Below are 24658 nucleotides of genomic sequence, written 5' to 3' on the forward strand. Positions count from 1 at the left end.
AAGAAATAGTAGAATTCAGAGCCAAGGATTTCTTTTTTAGATCCTTTCTCTTAAAGGGCCATGGCTCCCTGTGAATGGCACAAGATCACCCCACTGTGGGTCCTGTCAGATCTTAAGCCCTTCAGAGTCGGGATTTTCTCACCCCTGTAACTGTCTGTGGCCTTTCTGTAGACTCATTTGTAAGTGTTTATCTCCCTGGTCGTGTAAAGAGCTCTGCACACTCATGGCACTCAGTAATAAACAAGTATCCAGTTTCCACCCCCCTCCCCCTCCCCTTTTTAAGCTTTCACTGAGCTGAAATCCAAGCATAGAAGATTATGACCATCAGTAGCCCCCATGGCAAATTATCCCCATACATTTCCATCCAGATTTTGAGGTTTTATATCACCACTGACAAAACTCTGGGGAATTTAGAAAATAATAATTTTTAAAAAAATGCAAAAAATGAAGAACCCTGTATATCAGCAGTAGAATTTGGGGAAAAAAAAGACTATTGAACTGTTACATCATCATAAAAGCTACAATTAATGACAATGCTTGTATGTCTGTAATATCACGGAGAAAAAATACCAGTATATCAAAATCCTGAATTTTGCAGTGCTTTTGGAAATGGATTACATTTTGGAAAGCAGGGTCAAATCAAAATGTCTTCCCTCCTGAGAATACAGAGTGCAGGGAAAGGAAATTGCCTGCACGTATCCTTCCGAAAGGGAAGACCCACTTAGCCACTCTCTCGGCTCTGAAATCTGGCGGAGAGGTCTTGCAGATCCCAGGTAGACGCTGCCTTCTTTCCACGCTGGAATAAACCGCTGCCCTGGAGGGCCGAGGCCCTTGGCCCTTGACCCCGCTGCTTCCTCCCGTCCTGGGCTTCTTCCAGGCCGCCGCCTCCAGCTGGATCAGGGCTGGCTTGGCTTTTTGGCGAGTCCCACACCGAGCTGGAGCGAGAGAGGTCTCTTCTGCTGGCAGTGTGCACGGCGCTCATCACGTTCTGGAGCCACATCTTCCGCTTCAGCTCTTCAAACAATTTCCCTTTATCGTGCATGAGCTGGTGCTCTGTCACTGCTCGCTTGCTGAAATGTAACAACAGATCACTTACTAAACGCGCGGCACTGAAAACTAGGAAACAGCTGTCACGTAAAGCTGGTTTTAACATTATTATTATTTTTTTTTACAAGTGTTAACACAAACGTCCATCTTTAATTCAAATTCCAAAATCGTGATTAAAAAGTTCTACTGGACATCATTAACCACAAGTGCAGAAACCAACTTTTAATCATAATGTTTTGGAATTTGAGTTGAACGTTTGCATCATAAGAACATAAGAAAATGCCATACTGGGTCAGACCAAGGGTCCATCAAGCCCAGCATCCTGTTTCCAACAGTGGCCAATCCAGGCCATAAGAACCTGGCAAGTACCCAAAAACGAAGTCTATTCCATGTAACCATTGCTAATGGCAGTGGCTATTCTCTAAGTGAACTTAATAGCAGGTAATGGACTTCTCCTCCAAGAACTTATCCAATCCTTTTTTAAACACAGCTATACTAACTGCACTAACCACATTCTCTGGCAACAAATTCCAGAGTTTAATTGTGCGTTGAGTGAAAAAGAACTTTCTCCGATTAGTTTTAAATGTGCCCATTGCTAACTTCATGGAGTGCCCCCTAGTCTTTCTACTATCCGAAAGAGTAAATAATGGTTTCTAAGCTCATATTTATACGATACCACATCATGCTAATCCTGTGAAAGTGGAAAGAAATCGTTTGAGGCTTCAGGATGGGTACCGGCACACATAGCAATCAAATCATTACCAGGGCCCTGCCATAAAGATCTTACAATCTAAGGATCTTATTTACTAAATCTCTTTCCCATTCTATGTCTAAGGGGAAATGATTAGTAATTAGGCTCTAAGATTCTTCAGCAGTTTTGACCTTGGACGTTAACTGCTTTGCTCATGGTCACTCCATGAGTGGAGGAGGTTGGCGGTGAGTAGCCTTTAGATTTCAGATAAATGCTGTCCAACAGGCCGATGCAATAACCTGTCTGTTAAGAACCTGTGTGCTGGATTTCAACGCAATTTTAACGCACAGGTTACATTTTTTTTTAAACTCATGATGCTGTAAACTAATGATTTGCTAATGCATTGGGAGTTAAAATGTGCAGATGCTGAATTAAAATGTGGGGTCAGGTTAAGCTGACCGTGTATTTTAGCCTGAGGAGGTGGGGGCATCACTAGAAACAAATCGCTGAGTGCGGCCAGATAACTGGAAAAGTCTGTATTTATCCGGCTTAAATGGCGGCAGTTAACAGATAGACGGAAAAATCTGGGCCATGCTGACAGCTCTGAGCTGTAAAGACCATGCTACATATGCAGGCCTGAACCTACATCTGGTACACACGTAGGCACTAGGAGGAGGGTCCCCCTCCAAAGCTGCTGGAGTAGGGTGGGGAGCGTCCTCTTGGAAACTGAAACATAGAAACATAGAAACATAGAAATGACGGCAGAAGAAGACCAAACGGCCCATCCAGTCTGCCCAGCAAGCTTCACACATTTTTTCTCTCATACTTATCTGTTTCTCTTAGCTCTTGGTTCTATTTACCTTCCACCCCCACCATTGAAATATCTAGCTTGATTAGTTAGGGGTAGTAGGGGTAGTAACCGCCGCAATAAGCAAGCTACACCCATGCTTATTTGTTTTACCCAGACTATGTTATGCAGTCCTTATTGGTTGTTTTTCTTCTCCCCTGCTGTTGAAGCAGGGAGCTATGCTGGAAATGCGTGATGTATCAGTCTTCTCCCATGCCGTTGAAGCAGAGAGCCATGCTGGATATGCATCGAAAGTGAAGTATCAGACACACTTGGTTTGGGGTAGTAACCGCCGTAACAAGCCAGCTACTCCCCGCTTTGTGAGTGTGAACCCTTTTTTCTTCTCCCCTGTCGTTGAAGCAGAGAACTATGCTGTATATGCATTGAAGGTGAAGTATCAGGCTTATTTTTATTAACTGCAACCTGGTCCAAGAAGAGGAGGGTCCCCTCCAAAGATAGACCCCATCCTCCTCCTCCTTTCTCACCTTAGACCTGCCGCCCTTAAAGTGCCAGCACCCACCTTAATGAAAACTTGTTCAGAAGGGAAAAGAGGTGACTGAAAAGAATCATTCTCTTACTGTTCAGTTTCTCGAGATGCTGCGATGAAGGCAAGTGAGAGGATTCCCAGATATACGACTCGCTGCAGAGATCTTTGGGACGGCAGCATTGCGCTTAATTTTCTTAAAACCTGGGAGGGGGAAAGGCTGAACACACACACAAAAAAAATATTGCCATATCTAAGCATTTCTATACAATTTTCACCAATTACGTTTATTCAAAATTGCATTGTTAAAAAAATCTGATGTCGATTATTAATTTGACGTGTAAGATTAGCATAAAACATGTGGTGAGATCTATTGATTAGGGAAAGAGAGACATAACCTCAATCTGCGGCAGCAAGGCAGTAAAACCGTAGGTGACCAAGGGAAAGGGAGGAAGGCGACCTTAGCGAGGACAGACAGAAGGTGAGTAAAAGCAGGATCAGAAGAGAAGCAGCTTTACCAGCAGAAAGGCACAGGATAAGGGGCCGCTGGCAAAGCTCAGCCTTCTCCAGGAAGGGGTAAGATAAGCAGGGCTGAAAGTTTAATGGCTCAGTGTCAGACAGATTCAGTTTGGGGAGGCTGCGGAGCCCACTGGCTGGACTTAGGGTTCGGTGCATGGCCCCCGGCCGTCGCAGCAATGATTGCACTAAAGGAAGTTGGGAGGAAAGGGGTAAAAAATGGGGGGCAAAATCCCAGCCCTGGTTCCAACTGAGCAAGGAACCCAAACCAAGACAAAATAAAATAAACCAGTGAAACGCGGGGGCTGAAAAGAAAAGTGGCTTTAGTTTTATTGTTAAAATCCAGTAGAAGGATATACACCGAGAAACCTGAGAGCCAGGCTAAACATGAATGCATCGGACAATTTACCTGCAATCCAAAGTTTGCTCCTGTGTTAGAAATGAAAATATTCCAGCGTGTTTGTTGGACAGGGCAGCACCGGAGAAATTACTGCCACTCAGCTCAGATATATTACATGGCCACATGCAAGAAACGGTCGCGTTGGCCCATCAAATCATCTATTTGGCGCAGTTCCACTGAAATGTGACTGAAATATTCCCTCATACCTCTCCCAGATCCATACCTTAGAAATGATCATTAAACAGTGCATGAAAAATGCGCCAGGAAAGCTGACGCACAAGAGACCAAGATTAGTTTTCAAAATAAATGGAAGATTTAAGGAAATGGTTGTGTTAGAATTTATCATTTATAGTCTGCATTTCAGTTTCATGCCTTCACCCCTCCAGGGTGGATTTCCTGGGGCAAAACATTTCTGGTGCATGTAAGCATCCAAAGAGGAAAATGAATAACGTTTCTTTCATCACCAGTTACAGATGGGTAAACTGGGGGAGGGGGGGGGGAGAATAAACTGCCTTCCCTGGATTGTTGCACTGTGTCCGGAGTAGTCAGAATTTGAACTCGCATCCCATTCAGTTTCCTCTCCTGAGGAAACAGTATGAAAAGTATCCATAGGACGTGGATACCAGAAAAGTTACAAGACTGTTTAAAATTACATTCTTCAGAGTAAACTCTACATAAATTAAAGAACGTTAGCAATGAGTAAAAAGCTGTTCATATGAATATGAATGACAAGTGAAAAAGCAAAGTAATGTTACCTTACAGCAATCATGTACAAATCAATTATATATTTCTTAACCAAAGTCTTTAAATAAAACTTATAAAAGGAAAATCACGTTTACATTTAAAGAAATGGCTAAGTTAATGGAATATAGCCCATTCTTCCAACTGATGTCCATTAAATTGATAATTATGAATTCTTTACAGCTACAGACAGAGCCAATACTTACTATTCAATTTAAAAGCGTTTAGCAGATTTTTGACAACCTCGGGTCTGTCTCCCTCCTAGTCCTGCATTTGCTGGCGGACTGATCAATTCTGTACGGTGGCTTCTTTTATACCCTACAGGAGTCAGCCAGAGAAAAGAGGCGGGCTGTTTGGTTAGTGCTTCTGATTAAGATCCTTCAGTCTCTGGAAATTCTTTAGTCCTCCCGTTTCTGATTGCAGCAAACTGCAGAAGTCAGGTGTGAAGATGACCAAGAGTCCTAGCTTCCTATACTGATGCTTGCAGTCAAGTGATGGATTAAAGGCGTCGGGAAGGGTGAGAATGGGGCCAGTCATCCAGGGCTCCAGCCTAGAAGGAACCCATATAGGGTCAGATAAGGCAGGATGTGAATGGGAGTAGGATAAGTCCCACAGCTGGAGTAACATCCAGGGCCAAGGTACCCTTAATCCCTCCCTGGTGACCAGAGAGAGCAGTAAAGCAAGGTTTCAATATAAAATGAAAGTCCAGTTACTGCCTCCTGATTCTCTGCTTTCGTGGCTCAAGTGCTGCCAAATTAACTTGAACCCTCAATACAAGGCCACTAAAAGCATCCCAGAGAATCAAGGCTGAGACTTGCTCAGAGGATACTATTAAATCTGGATAGGAAATACGAAGGATACCTGCTCTTGAGAGGGCCTGATACTAAAGGTCTGATGTAAGGTACAACCTAGTCCTAGACATACACAAAGATTGCCTTTCTTGTTCTCCATTTTTAAATATAAAGCTGCAGGTGTATTTATTGATCAGTGGTTCTCCACCTTTCATGACTACTGTACCCCATCCAGATTTTGAGATGTCTTTTGTATGCCCAGAGTTGAAAATAAACATTTAAAATTCATAGCAAGTACTATATTTATATTTCAGTCTGATAATTTGGGCCTGTTTTTAAATTGGCATTTAACTATCAAATAACATGCACATGTTACACATTGATGCTGTTGAATTTAAACCAAATATAGCAGGAAATGACACTGGTACAATAGAGTTGGCAGTTCCCTAATTTCTCTTTCTGATGACAAAATGGCACCAGTTTGAAGCTCGGAGAAGGAACAGAGGGATCAACAGCAAGGAAAGGGAGTATCAGACCGCCCAAGTTTGCATTGTTCACTTCAGGGAGGTGAGGGGACACTGCCCTATCCCCCTCACTCTTATTCAGAAAAACAACAAAGAATAGTATGTGGTTGATTTTAGGAATGCATGCCACATGTAGAAAATAAGAGCTAAGCGGTACGGCAGTACTTTCTGACCCAAGTAACTACAGACTGGTGAACCTGACGTCAGTGCTGGGAAAGACAGTGGAACCTGTTGCTACGAGCAAAATTACTACACAAATGGATAAACCTGGTTTACTGGGGAAAATCCAGCCGTACTCATTTCTTAGAGCTTTTTGAAGGTATGAATAAGCATGTGGACAAGGTTGAGGCTCTCAGTATAGTGTATTTGGAATTTCAGAAGGCATTTGATAGTTAATTGGTTAAAAGAGAGGAAACAAAAAAGTAGGGCTGCATGCTCAGATTTCACAATGGAAGACAGGAAGGTGGCCAATGTGATTCCGATTAAAAAAAAAAGAAAAGAGCTCCACGGATGATCCAGGAAACCACAGATCGATGAGCCTTAACCTTGTTGCCAGGCAAAATGATAGAAGCCTTTCTTAAAAACAAAATCACTGGCCATGTAGATAGAGGTGTCTTAATGGGGAAGAGTCAACATGGTTTTATCAAGGGCAAGTCTTGTCTTAGCAATCTTTTGGAACTTTTTGAAGGTGTAAATAAACATGCAGGTAAAGGTGAGCTGGTTCATCTGGTGTATTTGGATTTTCAGAAGGCATTTGGCAAAGTCCTCATGAGAGACTCCTCAGAAATTGCAAAATCATATTCTGTCATGGACTGGTAATGGTGGTAACTAGTTATAAGATCAGAAACAGAGGGAAGGAGTAAATGATTAGTTTTCCAAATGGAGAAAAGTCTTTAGTGGCGTACCAAAGGGATCAGTATTGGGACCTGTGCTGTTTAACATATTCATACATGATCTGGAAAAGGGAATGACGAGTGAAGTGATCAAATTTGCAGATGACACCAAATTTGTTAAAACAGCAGTGGATTGCAAGGAACTGCAGAAGGACCTTGTGAAACTAAGACTCTGGTCAACTGAATGGCAGAGGAAATTTAATGTGGAAAAGTGCAAAGTGATGCACATAGGGAAAAATAATCCCAACTACAGGTACCCAATATTCTGTATTGGGAGTCACCATTCAGGAAAAGAGCCTGGGATTCCTTGTGGACAGTACATTGAAATCTTCAGCTCAGTGCCTGGCGGCGGTCAAAAATGCAAATAGAATATTAGGAATGATCCAAAGAGGAATGGAGAATAGCACAGAAAGTATCATATTGCCTCTGTATTGAGCCATGGTACAACCCCATCTCAAGAAAGATTTAGTGAAGGTGACAAAAATGATAAAGGAAAATCTCTTCCATGATGAAACTATGTAGGCAAGAGCTCTTCAGCTTGGTAAAAAGATCTGAGAAGGGACACGATAGAAGTTTATAAAATCATGAGTGGGTGCAATAGGTAAATGAAACACAGATGTTTACCCTTTCAAATAATACTAAAACAATGAAGCTAAGCCATGGGATGCTTTATCCTCTCGCACAGAGGATATGGCTCCACTGGTCCATGACCAGGAGGGAAGGGTTAGGGTGGCCCTTGCAGAGGGTGATTCTATCATTAGGAAAATAAATAGTTGAATGGCTGGTAGGTGTGGGGATCGCTTGGTAACTTGCCTGTCTGGTGCGATGCTGGTGGACCTCATGCTGGGGAGGAGCTGGCTCTTGTACATGTGGGTGCGGAGGGAGGTTCTTGAAGCTAAGTTATCTGGATAACTGAATATCCGAGTTAGCTGATTAACTGTACTGACCCAAAATGCCCCTGGAATGCCTCCAAATTATCTGGCTAGGTATTATCCGGCTAACTAGCTGGCCAGATAGCTTGGAGGCAATCAGCCAGTATGAATTTTCAAATACCACCATTTGTCCAGCTTAGCCAGATAAATGGCACTGGTTATCAACTTCTAAGATTAGAGAATTAAGGTTTAGAGAATTGTTCCTGTATCCTTTGATTGTGTTGCACAGTACTCCCATGCTAGCATTGAACATAACAGAGCAACATAGCAAATAAGGGCAGATAAAGATGGAAACCTGTCTGGTACAGATTCAGCCATTTTAGGTCCACAGATATACAAAATCCCTTATGCAACCCAACACCAAGCCCCTCCTCCCCTCATCTTTTCCCTGCCCTCTCCATCCTTTTCCCACCTCTGTCCCAAGCATGGCCCAAAATCTTCCAAAGGTCATGGCCTCACTTTGGCAGGTCAACAAACAGAAATATACAGGTTTTGAGTAAAATGTACTGTATGTTAGTGATAGGCAGTGTGTCAATGAATTGTTATGAGGTTAAAAAATGTCACCAATTAAATGACTCTTTAAGCAGCAGGACTGCAGCTTCCTTTAGTTTCCAGGGAACTCGAGAGTTCTAAGAAACCATCTCTAGGCTCGAGACTTCTTCCTAGTTACATGTCCCGACCCCAGTAATTATTGAGCAGAGTGAAGTCCCAAGCATCTGGTCTAATTCACCTGTGAACTTTATCTCATAAGTTTAAAGGACATTCATTAAGCACAGTCACTAGGACTACTGCTGTCCTGGGGCTGAAGCACCCATTTATCTGAGCAACTGCTTCTGTATAGGTGAAAGCTAAAACCGACTGATTGTTTGCCAGTCGCGGAGGCGCGTCTGCATTCTGTACCACCTTTAGTGCATTACCCTGACTACAGAGCTAAATTGGATTATTTTTATTTCATTCAATAGCCTTTGAGACAAATGTACGCAATGCCATTTCAGCTACCGCTTGCAGAGGCCTGATACTAAATATACCGGCTAGATCTGGAGCATAGGTTCCTGAAATCCGCTGGCTGCTATGTGCCTGGGAGTTAGTCCTGACTAATTGCTTTCTGCTTGCTACACTCTCTGTGTATAATCACCATGATGAGAAGATGGGGACTTGTGTTGGAAAGGGTTTGCACTGGCAGATGAAAGTCAAATGGAGCAGGGAGGGAAGCATAGAGAAACACTTTTGTATTGCTAAACATTATTAACCTTCAGTGGGGAGGGGAGTAATGCACTCCTGCCACCCTCAGATGTAAAGAGGCTATCCAAGGCACAATTTCAGCAGTTGCAACAGAAGCTTGTTGCAATGGACATGGGCAATGGACTGAGCCAGCAAGCACTCCACTCCCAGACCCCACCTTCTGAATGGAAGCCAGGAGGGGATCCTGGAAGTGGAATGCACACTGGCTCAACCTCTGGCCTAAGCTCAACAATGAGCCACTGCTGCTGTTACTACTACAACTGGGTGTCAAACCAGCCCCTCAAAGTTTGGGGGGAAAGGATAAACCTCCCCCCCCCCCATCCCATGATAATTACAGAGCTTTGTGGTTAGACACAGAAAGGTGGGGTGCAGGAAGGAACTCACAGGGAATTTTGTAGGCTCATATACCCAAGACACTGAAATAACTAGGGCAAGGATGAAGACAATGGAGATGTCGGAGAGGACCTAGCCAATAGCCCCTCTTCAGTTTCAGCAGGGGATGCCCTTTCCCCTCCTCACCACCACTCTTCAATCTAAGCAGAGCCCTATTCCCCAGTGTTCAATCTCAGGGAAGCCTATTCTGGCAGATTTGCTCCAGGACCTCGTACCACCCTATGTTCAGCTCTGCCTGAATGAGGATATCTTGCAGGCAGTCGCACTTTGTGACTGGCATCAGGGATGTATCTTTAGCAGTGTGGACAAGATAATCTGCCTAGAATGGATGATACTGTGGCTAATAAAAATTTTAAAGTCTTACTTAGTGAATCGGAGTCAACAGATAGTTTTTGCTAATACTCAGGGTGATCCAGTACCGAGCGGTAGGAAGAGCTGCGTTAGTGCCTACGGCACCCGCGGTTACCGCCCGCACAGTGCAGCTCACCTACCGCTCGATCCTGAAGCCTAATTATATGTAAATGTAAGCCGCGTCCGAAAAGCCTTAGGCCCGTGCAACCAGGATACTGGATAGAGCGCCTATACAGGATCCTGGGTGCGCGGGCCTAAGGCTTCACGCCACGCTGGTATCTGTCATTTCAAATGTCATTTGAAATGACAAATACCAGGAAGTCTGGTCCGATCGGATGCAAAAATAAGTTGCTTCGCCGCTGTCATCTCTCTCCTCTCCTCCCGAAGCAGGCCTTGCTCCGGGAGGTGGAGAGAGAGATGACAGCGGCGAAGCAACTTACTTTTCCATCTGATCTGACCCGACAGCGCTTCTCCCCCCCTCCCGGAGCAAGGCCTGCTTCGGGAGGAGGGGAGAGAGATGACAGCGGCGAAGCTTTCCCCCAGCCCGGACCCGACCGGACCCGACCTGACCGCTGTCAGTCTGTTCTCCCTCCTCCCGGAGCAAGGCTGCTTTCGCGCCCTGCTCCGGGAGGGGGGAGAAGAGGTGACAGCGGCGAAGCAAAAAAAAAAAGGGGAGCAAATTTTGTTTTTTTTCAAAAGCGACTTACTTTTGGGATCTGTCAAGATCCCAAAAGTAAGTCGCTTTTGAACGCCGGCAAAACTTATCTTTTTTGCAGCCATCAGTCATCAGCAGGAACACGATCTGGCTCCCGTAGCTCCTCCCAACAAGATGGCCGCCTGCACGGGGAAAGCGTACAATTGGCCGCTGAAGACGTGACGTCACGACATCACGTCTTGAGCGGCCAATTGCACGCTTTCCCCGTGCAGGCGGCCATCTTTGTCTTCATCGGGAGGAGCTACGATCGCATGTGTTCCAGATGATGGCTTCAGAAAAGTAAGTTACTTCATCTTTGCTAGTGTCCCCCCTCCTCCCGGAGCAAGGCGGCTTTTCGCGCCCTGCTCCGAGAGGAGGGGGGACACTGAAAAGTCGCTTCGCCGCTTTCTTCGTCCGTTGCTTCGCCGCTGTCAGTGTCCCCCCTCCTCTCGGAGCAAGGCGGCTTTTCGCGCCCTGCTCCGAGAGGAGGGGGGACACTGAAATGTCGCTTCGCCGCTTTCTTCGCCGTTGCTTCGCCGCTGTCAGTGTCCCCCCTCCTCCCGGAGCAAGGCGGCTTTTCGCGCCCTGCTCCGAGAGGAGGGGGGACACTGAAATGTCGCTTTGCCGTTGCAGTCTCCGTGGCAGCCCCAGTCCGGACATCGGAGGGGGGCTGCAACGTTTTTTACGCTTTTTTTTTTGGCTTCGGGAGCAGGGGAGAGGACTGGGGCTGCCACGGAGACCGGCACCCATGATCGCGGCCGGGGCAGGCGAGCGGGGGCTGGGGGAAAGCTTTCCACCTACCCTTACCCATGCCTCTACCGCCTGGGTCAGGGTAGGCGGTAAGTTTCCAGGTTAAACGTGCGACAAAACGGCAGGGAAAGGTAGCGATAGTCGGGGCGCGGGTTACGGGATTGCAGGTGAATAGCTAATTCGCTCGTTTGCATGCAATATCGCGCTAATTCGCTCGTTTGCATGCAATATGCATGCCGCGGGCGGAAGGGGTTGCCCAGGGAATTTAGGACGCGGTAGGAGTAGGTTAAAGGGGATTCGGGATCGCAGGAAGGGCTAACGCGGCCGAAAACAAAGTTAAAAACGGCTTAGGAGCAGGGTAAACGCGGCCGCACTTTACAGGATAGGCCTGACTGTCTCTTCCAAGTTTACATTGCACACTAGGGTTCTGCAAGGCTTGGCAATGTTTATTTAACCTTTATATTTGTCCAATTTTTAAATTGTTAGCTATCAGCTAGTTATCAGCTTTATGCCAATAATATTAATTTTTGTGCCGATTGCATCATCAGTTGACCATGCATTATTATGTGTAAGCAGATATCTTTCTGTGATTAGTTGCTGAAGAACTGTTAATAGATTAGACTTGAACATGGATAAAATGTATGTCTATATTTCTATTACATTTGTTCCTTCCTTGCAAGTATCCTGCACCCCACTCCGCCTTGATTTTCCTACTACCACCTGGCCTTAACAATCCTTCTGTTCATATTTTTTTGCAACCTGTTTTTCACTTATTTAAATGCATTTTACTCTGCTTTTTAAGCATTAGCGTGTACTCTACTCCTTAAGCATTAGTGTGTGCTTTCTAAACCCTTCAACAGTTGCCTTAGTTGTAATTAGCCTGTTTTTTTACTTTGATATTATTCTATCCACTTCAATTGTTCAATTGTAAAGCACTGTTGCTAGTCTTTTTTGTTAATTGTAAACCGATGTGATGTTACTAAACGAATGTCTGTATATAAAAACTGCAAATAATAATACTAATCCTGGCTACCTATTCCGCTCGTGGAGAACGACAGGACAGTGATCGCGGAAAAGCTGGATCTTTAAACCAGCATAAGGAATATAACTCTCTTCCGCTCTGAAATCAGCCATGCTGCTTCCAAAGCCACCAGAAACCCTCCCATAGCTCCTCCTAAGCCCCGCCTCCTCTCCTCAGGAGACGCATTTTGCCGCAGCCTCTTGCACCGAGGCCAAGGCCCTAGAAATCACCGCGCGCAGCAACAACCATCCATCTAACTCCTGGAAGAGGGCGGAGCCCAGGCCGTCGCGCTATTGGTCGACGTTCCGGCGTCACGTGACCCCTGTTTCTTAGGCACTTCTCTGGCTCAAGCCCACGACGCGGCCATTTTGTTCGCAGGCGTTTGAGGAGAAGGAGCGGCGAGAGGTGGTGTGTGAAGCGCGTCCCCCCTACAGCAGAATTCGGTAAAAAAAAAAAAAAAAGTAGCACGCAGTGTGCCCAAAGCATCTTCACCCCTCAACTCTTCTTTCTTTTTTTTTTTTACCGGTCAGGACTGGTGCGGGGGCGCTTAGACCTTAGGGCCGTTCTATCCATGGTGGATGGAGACAAAAGAGCCTCCGCCATTTTGTTTCAGCCCGGGCCGGCGGTGAGGCTGAGGAAGACTTCGCGAGGCCGGGGTGAAGGATCCTCTCTTTCTCTCCCCCCCCCCCCTCCCCTCCCCTTTACCTCTTTCGTGAGGGCCTGCAGGATGATCTCCCATCCCCGGCCGTACTGCGATTTAGTGTTAGGATGCAGAGCGGGAAGTGGGGCGTGGTGGCGCGGGATAACCGCCATGTTGTGCCGCCTCGTGAGCGGGAAGAGCGGCGGCGAAGATTTTTTTTATTGATACGAGCGGCGTTTTAGTAAAAAAATTTTCCCGGGGGGCTTGCGTTCTCTCTTATCCTTTTCGACCACTTTCTGCGTGGGCCGCCCCCACCTTTCTCAGCTGGTATTCCGCCGCCTCTTATCCTGTAGAAAACGTGATTTACAGGGAAAATAAAACAACTTTTGAGACAGACGGCAGCTAACTCGTATCCCCTCCCGCATCCGTTTTCTTCCCATGGGCTTTACTACATCCCCTGCCTTTTTTCCATAACGCTACTGGATCTACGTAAAACACAGGTGATCCGAGGATCCACAGTGCGGGGGCCACCTGGGGTAGGATCACGAATGTTCAAGAAATCGTAGAAAACCGTGCTGAAGGTCACTCAGTGACCTTCAGCACGGTTTTCCTGGGGAAATCCTGAATTTGGATTTGATTTGATCAGTCTCCTTTTCATTGGTAGCTCAAGGTGAGATAGCAACAGTACAAAAAAAAAAGGTCCCTGTCCCCGGGGGCTTAACAGTGTAAGAGGCCTATTTTCTAGTCTGTAGGGAAAATACTTAGTAAATAGGGCCCTCGCTTTGTATCCGAGGTAGTGAATGGTAAAGTGACTGCCCGAGATTGCATGGAACTTGCTAGGCAGACTGGATGGACCATTTGGTCTTTGTCTTTACTATGTAATCCTGGCATGCCTGGTAGTGCTCTAATACTAAATTATTGCTCCTGGTGCACTGCGCTCTGCCTCAAGACTGTTGCTGCAGCAATTGAATGAAATTTACCCATTTCATTGGAAAATTAAAGAAAAATGAATCTTTTAATATCTTTAAAAAAATGTGGGGGGGGTCTCATGGTTCCTATAGTAAAAATAGTGAGGCAGGAGTAGTGGAGATTGCTTCTGCCTTATTCAGAGCTGACAGAATAAAATACAGAGGAAAGGGGGCGGAGATGAGTTTGGAATTTTAAAAAATATTTATTGGGGGAACCCTAGATAAGAGATTTATTTCACTTTTTCTTTAAGTTAAAATCAGGCAAAGGAACATGAAAATGTGTACAGTACTCATGACCAGGCTAGGAAGAGGTGGGTGGATTCCTGTTAAAATATGGGAACAGTCCCCAGGTGGGACCTTTTAAGGTTAGTGATGTCAGCCCTGGTTCTGGCTAAGCCTGAAAAAGACAGGAACTGGAGATCTCGATCTTTTGCAAAGCATGGGTTGAGGGGCAAGTGAATTACATTAGATATGTTCAGGAATAAATGGCTGAGAAGGAATGAGATGTGGGATAGGGGAGGAACCTGCATTCTTCCTCATGATCTGATATTTAAAAATTAACAATTTTAGACCATTCCCATTGTTTGTATTACATATATCTATCTCTATATATATCCTTTCAAATAGTAAAACAAGGGGATGCTCTGAAACTTAACCAGCAGATTCAAAATTGAAAGTACTTTCAGCACAGTATCAAGCTGTGAAATCTGTTGCCAAGTATATGCTCAAGGTGACATGCATAGTGGGGTTTAAAATGGATCTAGAAAAGTCCCTAACACATTATTAACCAGGTAGACTAAAAGCTATTGCTATCCCTGGGAGTGAGTGATAGGAATTAATCTACTTATTGAGCGGGTTTTCAAGCCTTGCACAGGCTGACTTCAAATTTTTTTTTAACTTTTTGTAACTTTCGGGACCTCCGACTTAATATCTCCATGATATTAAGTCGTGGGTGCACAGAAAAGCAGTCTTCACTGCTTTTCTGTGCATTTCCCCAGTGCCTGGAGAAATTAGCGCCCACCTTTGAGTAGGCGCTAATTTCTGAAAGTAAAATGTGTGGTTTGAATTGCGCGGGAATATCTAATAGGGCCATCAACATGCATTTGCATGTTGCGAGCGCTATGGGAGGGGGGGTGGATGCGCATTTTCGACCCCCCTTAATGAAAAGGGGTAACCCTAGCGCGTCAAACGCATGTCCAGTCGAGTGTTAACAGAGCGCACTGTACTGCATCGGCCTGACAATTGGTTCTGCCCCTTTCCTGCTTCCAAAATGGAGCATGATAAAGCTGGCACAGTTAATGGACATCACTGTTAGAAGTCTTTTAGATGTAGTAAACTTTGTCAAATTAGATAAGTGTTTTGGATTGGGTAATGCCTTCATTTTACCATCTGTTGAATATTGCAATAAGTTGTACAAAAACTGCTTCTCAGTTAAGTGTCTTGAGCAGTGGCTTGTAAAATGTATACAGAACTTGATCAATCCTTTCTGCCATAGTGTGCAGAAAGCATTTGTTTTGATAAGTCAGCTATTGAGTTACACTACTTTTACATGTTAGGTCTAATCTAATTGTCAAACTGAATTTTTACTTTATCTAGAAATTGGTTTGCTATTACTAATTTTTCCAATTTCAAAGGGTAAGCTTTTGATTAAAACACATTACAAAATGGTATCAAATTTACCAATAAAAACATACTAGTGTTATTAGTATGAGAACAACTGGAGCTGATTTGGAGCAAAAACCTGGAGACTACAAATTGATAAATCAACCTTATTTAAAGCTAACTTCTGATTCTTGAATCTTATTTCCTGCATCTCACTAGTTCTCTACATTTGACTTGCATAGTTCTTAATCCAAAAATAATATCCTTTTAAGGTCACTGTTTAACTGTTGTATTATGCTTTGTATGGATCTGTGTGATTCCAGCATGTTTTTTGAGGTGGCTCTGCACAGCAGCATAATAAGTGAACACTGATTTGATTGAGCCACTTAGCTTGCCCAAAAAACCATGTCTAGGGGAGAGAAGCCCAGACACTTAAATAGACATATTCAGAGAAATTAATCTTCAGAGAGCTTATGTCTGTAAAATCTTCATATTAGTTTCATCTTATTTTTTTTAAACACATCTCATGTCTGGGCCCCCTCCCCCATGACAAGTTGGTAGCAGTTACAGCCCCTCTCTCCCTTTGCTATAGGGAGTGACTTGTTATAACAGCCACCTGAACAATTTCTGTCAACTTGTATCCCAAAGAATTGTTTGTGTGTTCTGTTATTCTATCAGAGCCATTATTGGTCCAGAAATAAATGTACAGTATTTTTCCTATAATCTAGTTTCTTATACAACCCAGAAGAATTCCATGGTAGTTTATACTCCCAGAATAGAAGAAACCAAATTAATTTTTGTATGTTTAATGGCGTTCTAAAGGACTAGGATAATCTTAATATACACATGTTTGTTTATAGTGATGCATCGTGACTCTTGTCCGCTGGACTGCAAGGTTTATGTGGGTAACCTTGGGAACAATGGCAACAAAACTGAATTGGAACGGGCTTTTGGATACTATGGGCCTTTGCGCAGTGTGTGGGTTGCTAGAAACCCTCCAGGCTTTGCATTTGTGGAATTTGAAGATCCCCGGGATGCAGCTGATGCAGTCAGAGAGCTAGATGGAAGGTAATTCTTACTATTTTTATTTTGTTTTTATATACCGATGTTCAATCTGGCATATCACATCGGTTTACATTGTAATGCAGGTTCAATAAGAATTATGCTTATTTTAACATAACCGTATCATCTGTAACATAATTTGGAAGGAAATATATCGTGTTTCCTATAAGGCAGAAATCTGATGGCTAGTCATACAAGCATAGCCCATCAGTTCTTAAGCTTCGTGATTTCTGCCACTAGGTTTCATAAACAAATATTCACCTAAGTACCAAGCTTCAAGGGAGTTTTGCCACTCATGCACAATATGAGTGCATTGTTTGTAGCAGTTTTGCTTTTCTGGTATCTAATCTGTTTACATGCTGACTTCTTGGTGTATGCAGTACTTAATCAAATACATTATACATAAGGAAAAGCAAATCAAAAATAAATACCTAAATAATAAACAATACAATTCTGACCCAAGGAGTAGGTTCCAACTCTTAGCCTTACAACCCAAAATAACATGGAAAGCCCCTCTTCCTCCCCCTGCAATACATAAACTCCTGTTGTTCATAAACTATGCAAGTTTAGTTTGTTTGCTGTGCACTCGGTCTTCCCAGATAGAACATCTTATATCCAGCTAATATCTCTTACCGATACAATCCTCAAAGGGTTAGATAAAGGCCAATCTTGCATCCTTGCCCTGCTTGACATCTCTGCAGCCTTTGATACAGTCAACCATAATCTCCTTATCAATCGCCTTTCAGATATTGGTATCGCGGGCTCTGCCCTGAACTGGTTATCCTCCTTCTTAGACAACTGCTTCTACAAAGTCAAAATAGGCAATCATGACTCTAACCCAGTTAGAGTCATGGGGAACACCATGATTATCACATGGTGTTCCCCAAGGCTCTTCCCTCTCCCCAACGCTTTTTAATATTTACGTATTACCTCTATGCCAACTTCTTGCAGATCTTGGACTTACACACTATGTATTACACACCGACCTGCGTCTCGAACCCTGCCATAAGAAGTTTAAGCAAAACCTCAAAACATGGCTGTTCGAACCAGCTTACACTCAATGATCCTCTCCTCTACTGAAATACCGATTAATATTCCTGTTCTCACTGAATCATTGCTACACGCGGATTTTATACTTCTCACTGCTAATTTTGACTTTTGGTCTCTGAACTTCCATTTATTATTAGACTTGCCATTAACTAAGAATCATGATTACCATTAAGTTTGTTGTATTTGCTTTTATTTTGTTGATATTTTTTGATATATATCATGTCTGTTATTTCAATTTCTCTGTAAAGCCTGTTGCTGAATTGTTTATTGTAAACCGAGGTGATGTTTTTAACGTGCCACGGTATATAAAAAAAATCACTAAATAAATGTATACGCGGACGATGTCCAGATACTCCTACCGATCACTGACTCTGTAACAAAAATGTCCTTAAATTATGGGATGAATGCCTATCCTCAATCAATAGCCTTCTCACCAACCTTAACCTTGCCCTTAATTCCTCAAACTGAACTACTCTACATCTCTCCTGCCCGCCACCCTCCCACTTCTTCTCTCCCAACTCACCCTTTCTCACAACATGTTAAACCTAGGTGTCACCTTGGATGACCACCTCAATCTCCAGAAACACATAACCAATATTAGAAGAGACTGCTTTTATAAATTACACATTTTGAAGAAATTAAGACCCCCCCTTTCACACCATAACAATTTCCGAACTGTCCTCCAAACCACATTGTTTTCAAAAATCGACTATTACAATACCCTACTTCTAGGATTGCCTGCGTCCACCACCAGACCTCTGCAGATGCTGCAAAATGCAGCAGCTAGAAGTCTTACCAACTCCTGGAGATCAGACCATATCACTCCAATCCTCAGAGACCTCCACTGGCTTCCTATCCCAGCTAGAATCCTTCATGAAAGCCTAACTATCATCCACAAAACCCTACACAACAAAGAGATTCACTGGCTTAATGACTCTCCAGTTTCATATCCCCAACAGACCTACCAGATCCGCCTACCTAGGGACTCTAACCGCCCCCTCATACAAATCTACCCAGCTCACTTCCACACGAACGTGCTCTCTCCATCGCAGGTCCCTACGTTATGGAACTCGATGCCTCCAGACCTACCATTGGAGCACTGTCCAAACACCTTTAAAAAAAAAAAAAAAAAAAAAAAGTTAAAAACCTGGTTGTTCAAACAAGCATTCACTTAACCCCATCCTAGTCTGTCCTCACCCCCCAGGTACCATAACTCTTAACTATGTAACCCTGTTACTACCTAACTTCCTATAGCCATCTCCGGTAAACACCAACTATTACCCATTGTCAATACAATTTGCTGCAGAAACTAGTGCTTTTGACTGTCATACAGTTATGTAAATATATGTAAAATAGTTGCTATCTCTATAAAGTTGTTTGCTGTATCCTTCCTGCTATTACTCTCACTTGGTCTCTTAGACCGTTCCTCATTCTCACCCCGTTCCTTACGAATCCCTGTTAATTGTAACTTTATCCTTCCTTTCTCCCAACTAGTTTTTTGGCTCCCCAGTTGTATGTGAACCGATGTGATATTCATTTGAATGTCGGTATATAAAAGTTATAAATAAATAAATCTTGGTCAAATAAAGTGATTTTGTGCTTCAGAACGTTATGTGGATGTCGTGTAAGAGTGGAACTATCAAATGGAGAAAAGAGGAGCCGCAACAGAGGACCACCTCCATCGTGGGGCAGGCGCCCTAGAGACGACTACCGTAGAAGAAGTCCTCCTCCCCGACGCAGGTATGTTCTTTTATCAAACCACTCATTGTTAGATTAGCATTGTGTAGAAACTGGGTTGTATGAAGCTGGTTAAGGGATAACTTCTTGAAATACGTACAAGATGCGAGGTGTGTAACTATTCACCTTGTCTCACCCTTAGGATGTAGATATCTACCTTAGCTTCCTGTACATAGCTATTTGAGCCCAACCTTTTCTTCATAACTTTTACCTTATTTTCCCATATTCTTGGTTGCCTTTCCTGTCTTCTACAAATTAGGCAATTTCCTTTCTGTAATAACTACTGGATGTTGCATCGTAGCTCTCCTTCCACACTATGTAGTTTCTCTTTGAAAAACTAACATGACCGAATAAAAAGGCAACTAAGCTGTTGAAGTCCATTTTTAAATGTATTTAATTGGCCTGTCCAGCTGAAAGTGTCCATTTAGACTTTTTAACCATGTATGTTTACTTTATCAGTACTTCCCTCTAGCTGCTTTTGTAGCTTTGAAAACCAGAATAGGAAATGCTGACAAGCTTATTTTTGGTCACAAACATGCTGGGTATTTTGCTTGGACCCAGATGTTATCCAAATGTAAATTATGCAGAATTTAATCTGCAGCATGGTTTCTACAGGACTGAGTTTACTTTGCATATTGCAGGTGAGTGAGGTCCTTTCTAGGTCTTGGAAACCTTCCTTTTATAAAAGTAATATGCTTTTGTTGCCCATCAGGTATTCCATAGTATAGAAGTATTTGTTAGCTAAAAGATGGTTTTACTGATGGCTTGTTTTTTTTTTTATTTTTTTTTTTTGTGTGCTTTTGGTCCATCTGTTAATAAAAATGAACCCCGTTACAGAGTCACCATCATGTCTCTTCTCACCACCCTCTGAGTCTACATTAGCCAGTCAACTAGCCCTTTCAGCGTCATGTGACCAGCGCGCCCCATTCAGCTTGGCTGGTGTCGTATCACATGACCCAGGCATGGCCAGTCATCAGGTTGCACCGCCCTTTGGTTCCCGAGCATGCTGTTTCTCTCAGCCTTCTCTCCAACCTTAACCAAATCGGCAGCGGCCTCCTCAACTGCCCACACATTCCCGGCCACTCAGCTCAGCTGTTTACTTTACCAAATGTCTTCACAACAACTGCAGCAACAGCCTTCGGCTAACAAAAAAGCAGGAAAAATCCACAACACCCCCTTCGCCAACCAACTAAATACAACGCAACACCTGGCAAAACCTTTTCAGCAAATTCTACCTGTCCGGCAGCCTCACCTCACCATTTCTAGCTTGTTGAAACCAAAAACTAGTAAGTTTTTTCCTGCTTATACAGTTTACTGCTGGTTAAAATAAGAAGTAAGCAGCTTATAAGTAATTCATTATTTGTTCTCGATCAAAGGCTGGCTGTGAATAATTAAGTGGTAACGTTACATATGTTGCTTGAAAGGTCTTGAAACCTTTTTTTTTTTTTTTTTTTTAAGGGTGATAGAGAAATCATTGTGAATCTTAAAGCCAATTCAGTGTGCTTGCATGTGAGAGATGCTAAACTAAATCTGACGAGCTAACAATTTTAGCGCTTCCTCATGTTGCAACATTTCTTAATCCTATCACCTTTAAATAGTTTTGCTACATTTTTTCAACTCTAAAACCTAAGTTTTTGGGTGATGAGGGCCAAGGTATGGTATCTGAATTTTTTTAAATTTACACACTAACCTTTTTTATAATGCTACTATCACAAGTGTGTGCCTTTTTGTAGCATTTGGTGTATATACACTGAGCACTTTCTCACTATTTCACATGGTACATCTTGTGGCTTGCATGAGTTAAACAGTTGGTCTTTTCTTGTGAGCCATTAATAGGTCTCCTGTTTATGGTGGAAGGTGGAATGGATTTAGCGGAAATGGCAGTTTATATCATTAAAAGTAAAAATGTTCAGTAGGAGAGGTCTCTTTGCTCCTATTCCTGGAACATTGTGCTTTTCATCTTAAGCTGCAAGTTATTTTCTTGATCCTTGTGCGTTTACTAGAGGACAGGTGCCAGTTTGTTCTTGTTCGTGCACATTCACTGGGTCCAGCAGCAAGGTAGTGGGGAAATTCCTCATGCCCTTCATAATTTGAGCAAGTCTTACTATTCTTCTTGATTTCTAGATCACCACGAAGGAGAAGCTTTTCTCGTAGCCGGAGCAGGTAAAGAATCTGCTGCTCATCCTTAAAGTACTAGCAACACACAAAGCTATTTTTTTTAAATAACCAGTGTCCTTAAAACTGGCACAAAGTTGTAAGACCTTTCATTACTATAGGATATCCTCAGTGTAATTCTAAAAGGGCAACATTACCTTAACCTTTGCTGAGTCAGATTTTGTTTGCATGCCTTGTTAATGCAGTACTAGCTGTCATGTCACTTCTCCAAGAGAGACTTCATGGCTGTGTTAGATACCTCTAATCTTCCTTGCATGCACTGCGCGCATTTGCTGTCATTGTTGTCTCGTGTGTCCCGGGGTCAGACTTAATCTACTGTCAGTCATTTTGTGTTTTTTCAAGGTTCATCAGCTTTTGACCTCAGACTAGTGTTAGGCTGTTTCTTAATCATTAGGGGCTACAGTGAGTGCAGATCATTATCCCAGGCTTTTTAGTGCTGGATGAAGGATGCTGCTGCCTTTTCTGGTATACACATCTCAGGAGATGCATGCCGGACAGCTTAGGATTTGGCCCTACCTGTTGTTTTTGGTACTAGTTTGCTGGTATAGGCATTGATAAGTATATTACAATGCAGCTTACTATGACACTAAATGTGAGTCTAAATACCATATATTGGCACCTCCTGGTAAGTCCCCTAATGTGTTTGGCCAATGTTTTCTCAAAGATTTCAATTTCCAGCTTTGGCTTTCAACTTAATCTTTGTGCCTTTTTTTTAGGTCCCTCTCCAGAGACAGGAGGCGCGAGAGATCACTGTCGCGAGAGAGAAACCACAAGCCTTCTCGTTCCTTTTCTCGTTCTCGGAGGTATGCATATGAGCATTAACCCAAGCATATGGCTATTGTTAGAATTGTTTTCTGTAGAAGGAAATTACTAAATTATGCCTTTTTCAAGTAGGATTAATGCATTTTAATGTAGCAGACTGACACTGGGTCTGCTACACCATTGCAGTCTTATGTTCTGAAATACATTGGACCCTGCTCTAAGTTGGGGATATATTTCCCTAAGTAATGCTATCTCAGGTCTTGAAATTCTGGGAAGGAAAGCATATAGAGTAAAATGATTGAGGCTGTACATTAAGCACAATGCTCTATAGTGGTGTAAGCAACTAGTGCTGCAAATGTTCTATTTTACAGGACATACAAAGTGAATATGCGGGAGATATATTTGCATGCCAATACATCTTGTGTATATCCTGAAAACCAGACCTGTTAGATGCTCAAGGACCAGAGTTTCCTATACTTTAAAGCTGACAGTTTAGTGGTACAATGTAGGAAAAGCAGCTTGTGGGGCAGTTGTAATATTGTTCATACTATTCAGATACTCTAAGAGACATTTCTTTGTCAGTTAAGTATCTGGTATAAGACTCATTAGCTGTAACTTTCTTGTTTTGTTTTTTTTTTTTTCAGTCGCTCTAGGTCGAATGAAAGGAAATAGCACAACAGCCTTCGGGAAGGAATGTAGAGATCCGGAAAGATTTTTTTTTTTTTTTTTGTGGGGGGACTTCAAAGGCTTTTGATGCATTTTTAAGATGTTTTAGCTGTTGAGTTTGCTCTGTTTATTGTATCTTGTAACTGGCAACTGATGTGAATCTATGGTTTTTGAGCAGGTCATTTAAGAAATGTAATAAACCAAGAGTTTTGTTACTTTTGCATTGTTCATAAGCATAAGTTTAATTTTGCATTGAAGGATATTCTCTCGCATAGACTTAAGCCAAATAAACCTTTCCAACAAAGCAGATGTGGTCAGAATGTGTCCTTCTCTTAAAAATGGGATAAGTCTTCTGGTTTAATTTGAGGAGTAATGGGTTGTAGCAGCCCAATTTAATGTTTGAATTGTATCACTTATCACTCTTGGTACATATGTAATGATACCCACAAACGTATTCCATTTATGCAAGATCTGATTGTAGTCTGGTACTGGTAGAATATCCAACTGACTACCGTGTGATTGCATTGTGGACTATTCTGACTCCTTAAGCTAATTTTCTTGTTGGCTGTTCTGTTCTCTATTGGCTTTAAGATCATGCAATCTTTGTAAATTTAAAGAAAATGCAGCTAGCAGCACCTCTTCAGTTGCATTATGATATGAAATGAATCAATGTAATCCTTCTACAATAAGACAGGTTTATAACTGTATTACACCATAGTAGAAACTTGTTTTGGCGTTTGTTGGTTTCAGCTTTTGTGTAAGAACCCACATTACATGTCTTTACTGTGCTAGATTTTCCATGTTTGTAAAATGTTCTGATTCTTGGGATTAAACATTTTGGTTACAAAACATTGAAGGTTTCCTTTCGATTTGTCGCTTAACGTTTGCTCTTCTACACAATCTGTGTGCACAAGCCCAGGTTGGAGATATACAGGACTATGTTGCAGCTGAATTTTAGAGAGTGATAGCAAAATAAATTAATGGTTAAAAAGACAATGTTAAACATCAAGGTCTTTTTTTTATGTGCTTATAACAGTATCTTGTCCCTGGAGCATGGATTGGGTAATTAGATGGTAATTTAAAGTATTTGGGTCTAAAGCAGGCCCTTTGCTAGGCTTGCCAACTTTAAACAAGTTTTTGAATACTTGGACATGGGGTTTACATGTGGTTTTTTTTATTGCAACAACTCTCCATTAGAGAAACACAAAATATAATGGTAGAGGGGGCTCTAAGCTTACTTTTTGCTACAAGTGCCATAGACGAGAGTTAATCTCTGAATTCCCCTCATCTGTCTTTCAATCACTTGCACTAAGAGGTTCATATATTAACTACCATTCCTCTGCACTGAGGCAAGCCAATCCACACCAGTGGGTTATGCACTCCAATCAACAGATGGAGTATAAAGCTGACTCACTGATGTCACACATCTGCCCTGCCAGTATTCTCCATCTCCAGCAGATGGTGGGTATGTATCTTCCTACTAGGGATTGCTTGTGGTTTAAAAAAAAAATACATATGAAGTAAAATAAGTTCCCTGTATGTACCCAGGTTAGTCCAGACCCCTGGTTTTTATGTCTATTCCAACAGATGGACAGTTTCACTGACACCTTACATAAACCTAGTGTGCCAACTGCAGTGTCTCAGCATTTCTGTCTCCAGCAGATAGTAGATTAGGTAAA

At 42.8% G+C, this 24658-nt stretch overlaps 2 protein-coding genes across 3 annotated transcripts; one reads left to right on the plus strand and one right to left on the minus strand.

Moving 5' to 3' along the window:
* Positions 1–13122, minus strand: LOC115073964 (parathyroid hormone 4-like). The gene is made up of 3 exons (XM_029572972.1): positions 13023–13122; positions 3164–3289; positions 1–1070 (listed from the first exon to the last, which is right to left on the minus strand). The coding sequence occupies exons 2-3, from the start codon at positions 3250–3252 to the stop codon at positions 722–724; spliced, it is 438 nt and encodes a 145-aa protein (XP_029428832.1). The 5' UTR covers positions 3253–3289; positions 13023–13122; the 3' UTR covers positions 1–721.
* SRSF3 (serine and arginine rich splicing factor 3) lies at positions 12603–23830 on the plus strand. 2 transcript variants are annotated; one of them, XM_029572970.1, is made up of 6 exons: positions 12603–12760; positions 16388–16595; positions 19245–19379; positions 21501–21539; positions 22268–22354; positions 22958–23830. In XM_029572970.1, the coding sequence occupies exons 2-6, from the start codon at positions 16390–16392 to the stop codon at positions 22983–22985; spliced, it is 495 nt and encodes a 164-aa protein (XP_029428830.1). In that variant the 5' UTR covers positions 12603–12760; positions 16388–16389; the 3' UTR covers positions 22986–23830. The 2 variants fall into 2 exon arrangements, with proteins under 2 accessions (XP_029428830.1, XP_029428831.1); XM_029572971.1 differs by lacking the exon at positions 21501–21539.
* The last annotated feature ends 828 nt before the right edge of the window (positions 23831–24658 follow it).

Source organism: Rhinatrema bivittatum, chromosome 12 (assembly GCF_901001135.1).
Source record: "Rhinatrema bivittatum chromosome 12, aRhiBiv1.1, whole genome shotgun sequence".
Classification (NCBI taxonomy): domain Eukaryota; kingdom Metazoa; phylum Chordata; class Amphibia; order Gymnophiona; family Rhinatrematidae; genus Rhinatrema; species Rhinatrema bivittatum.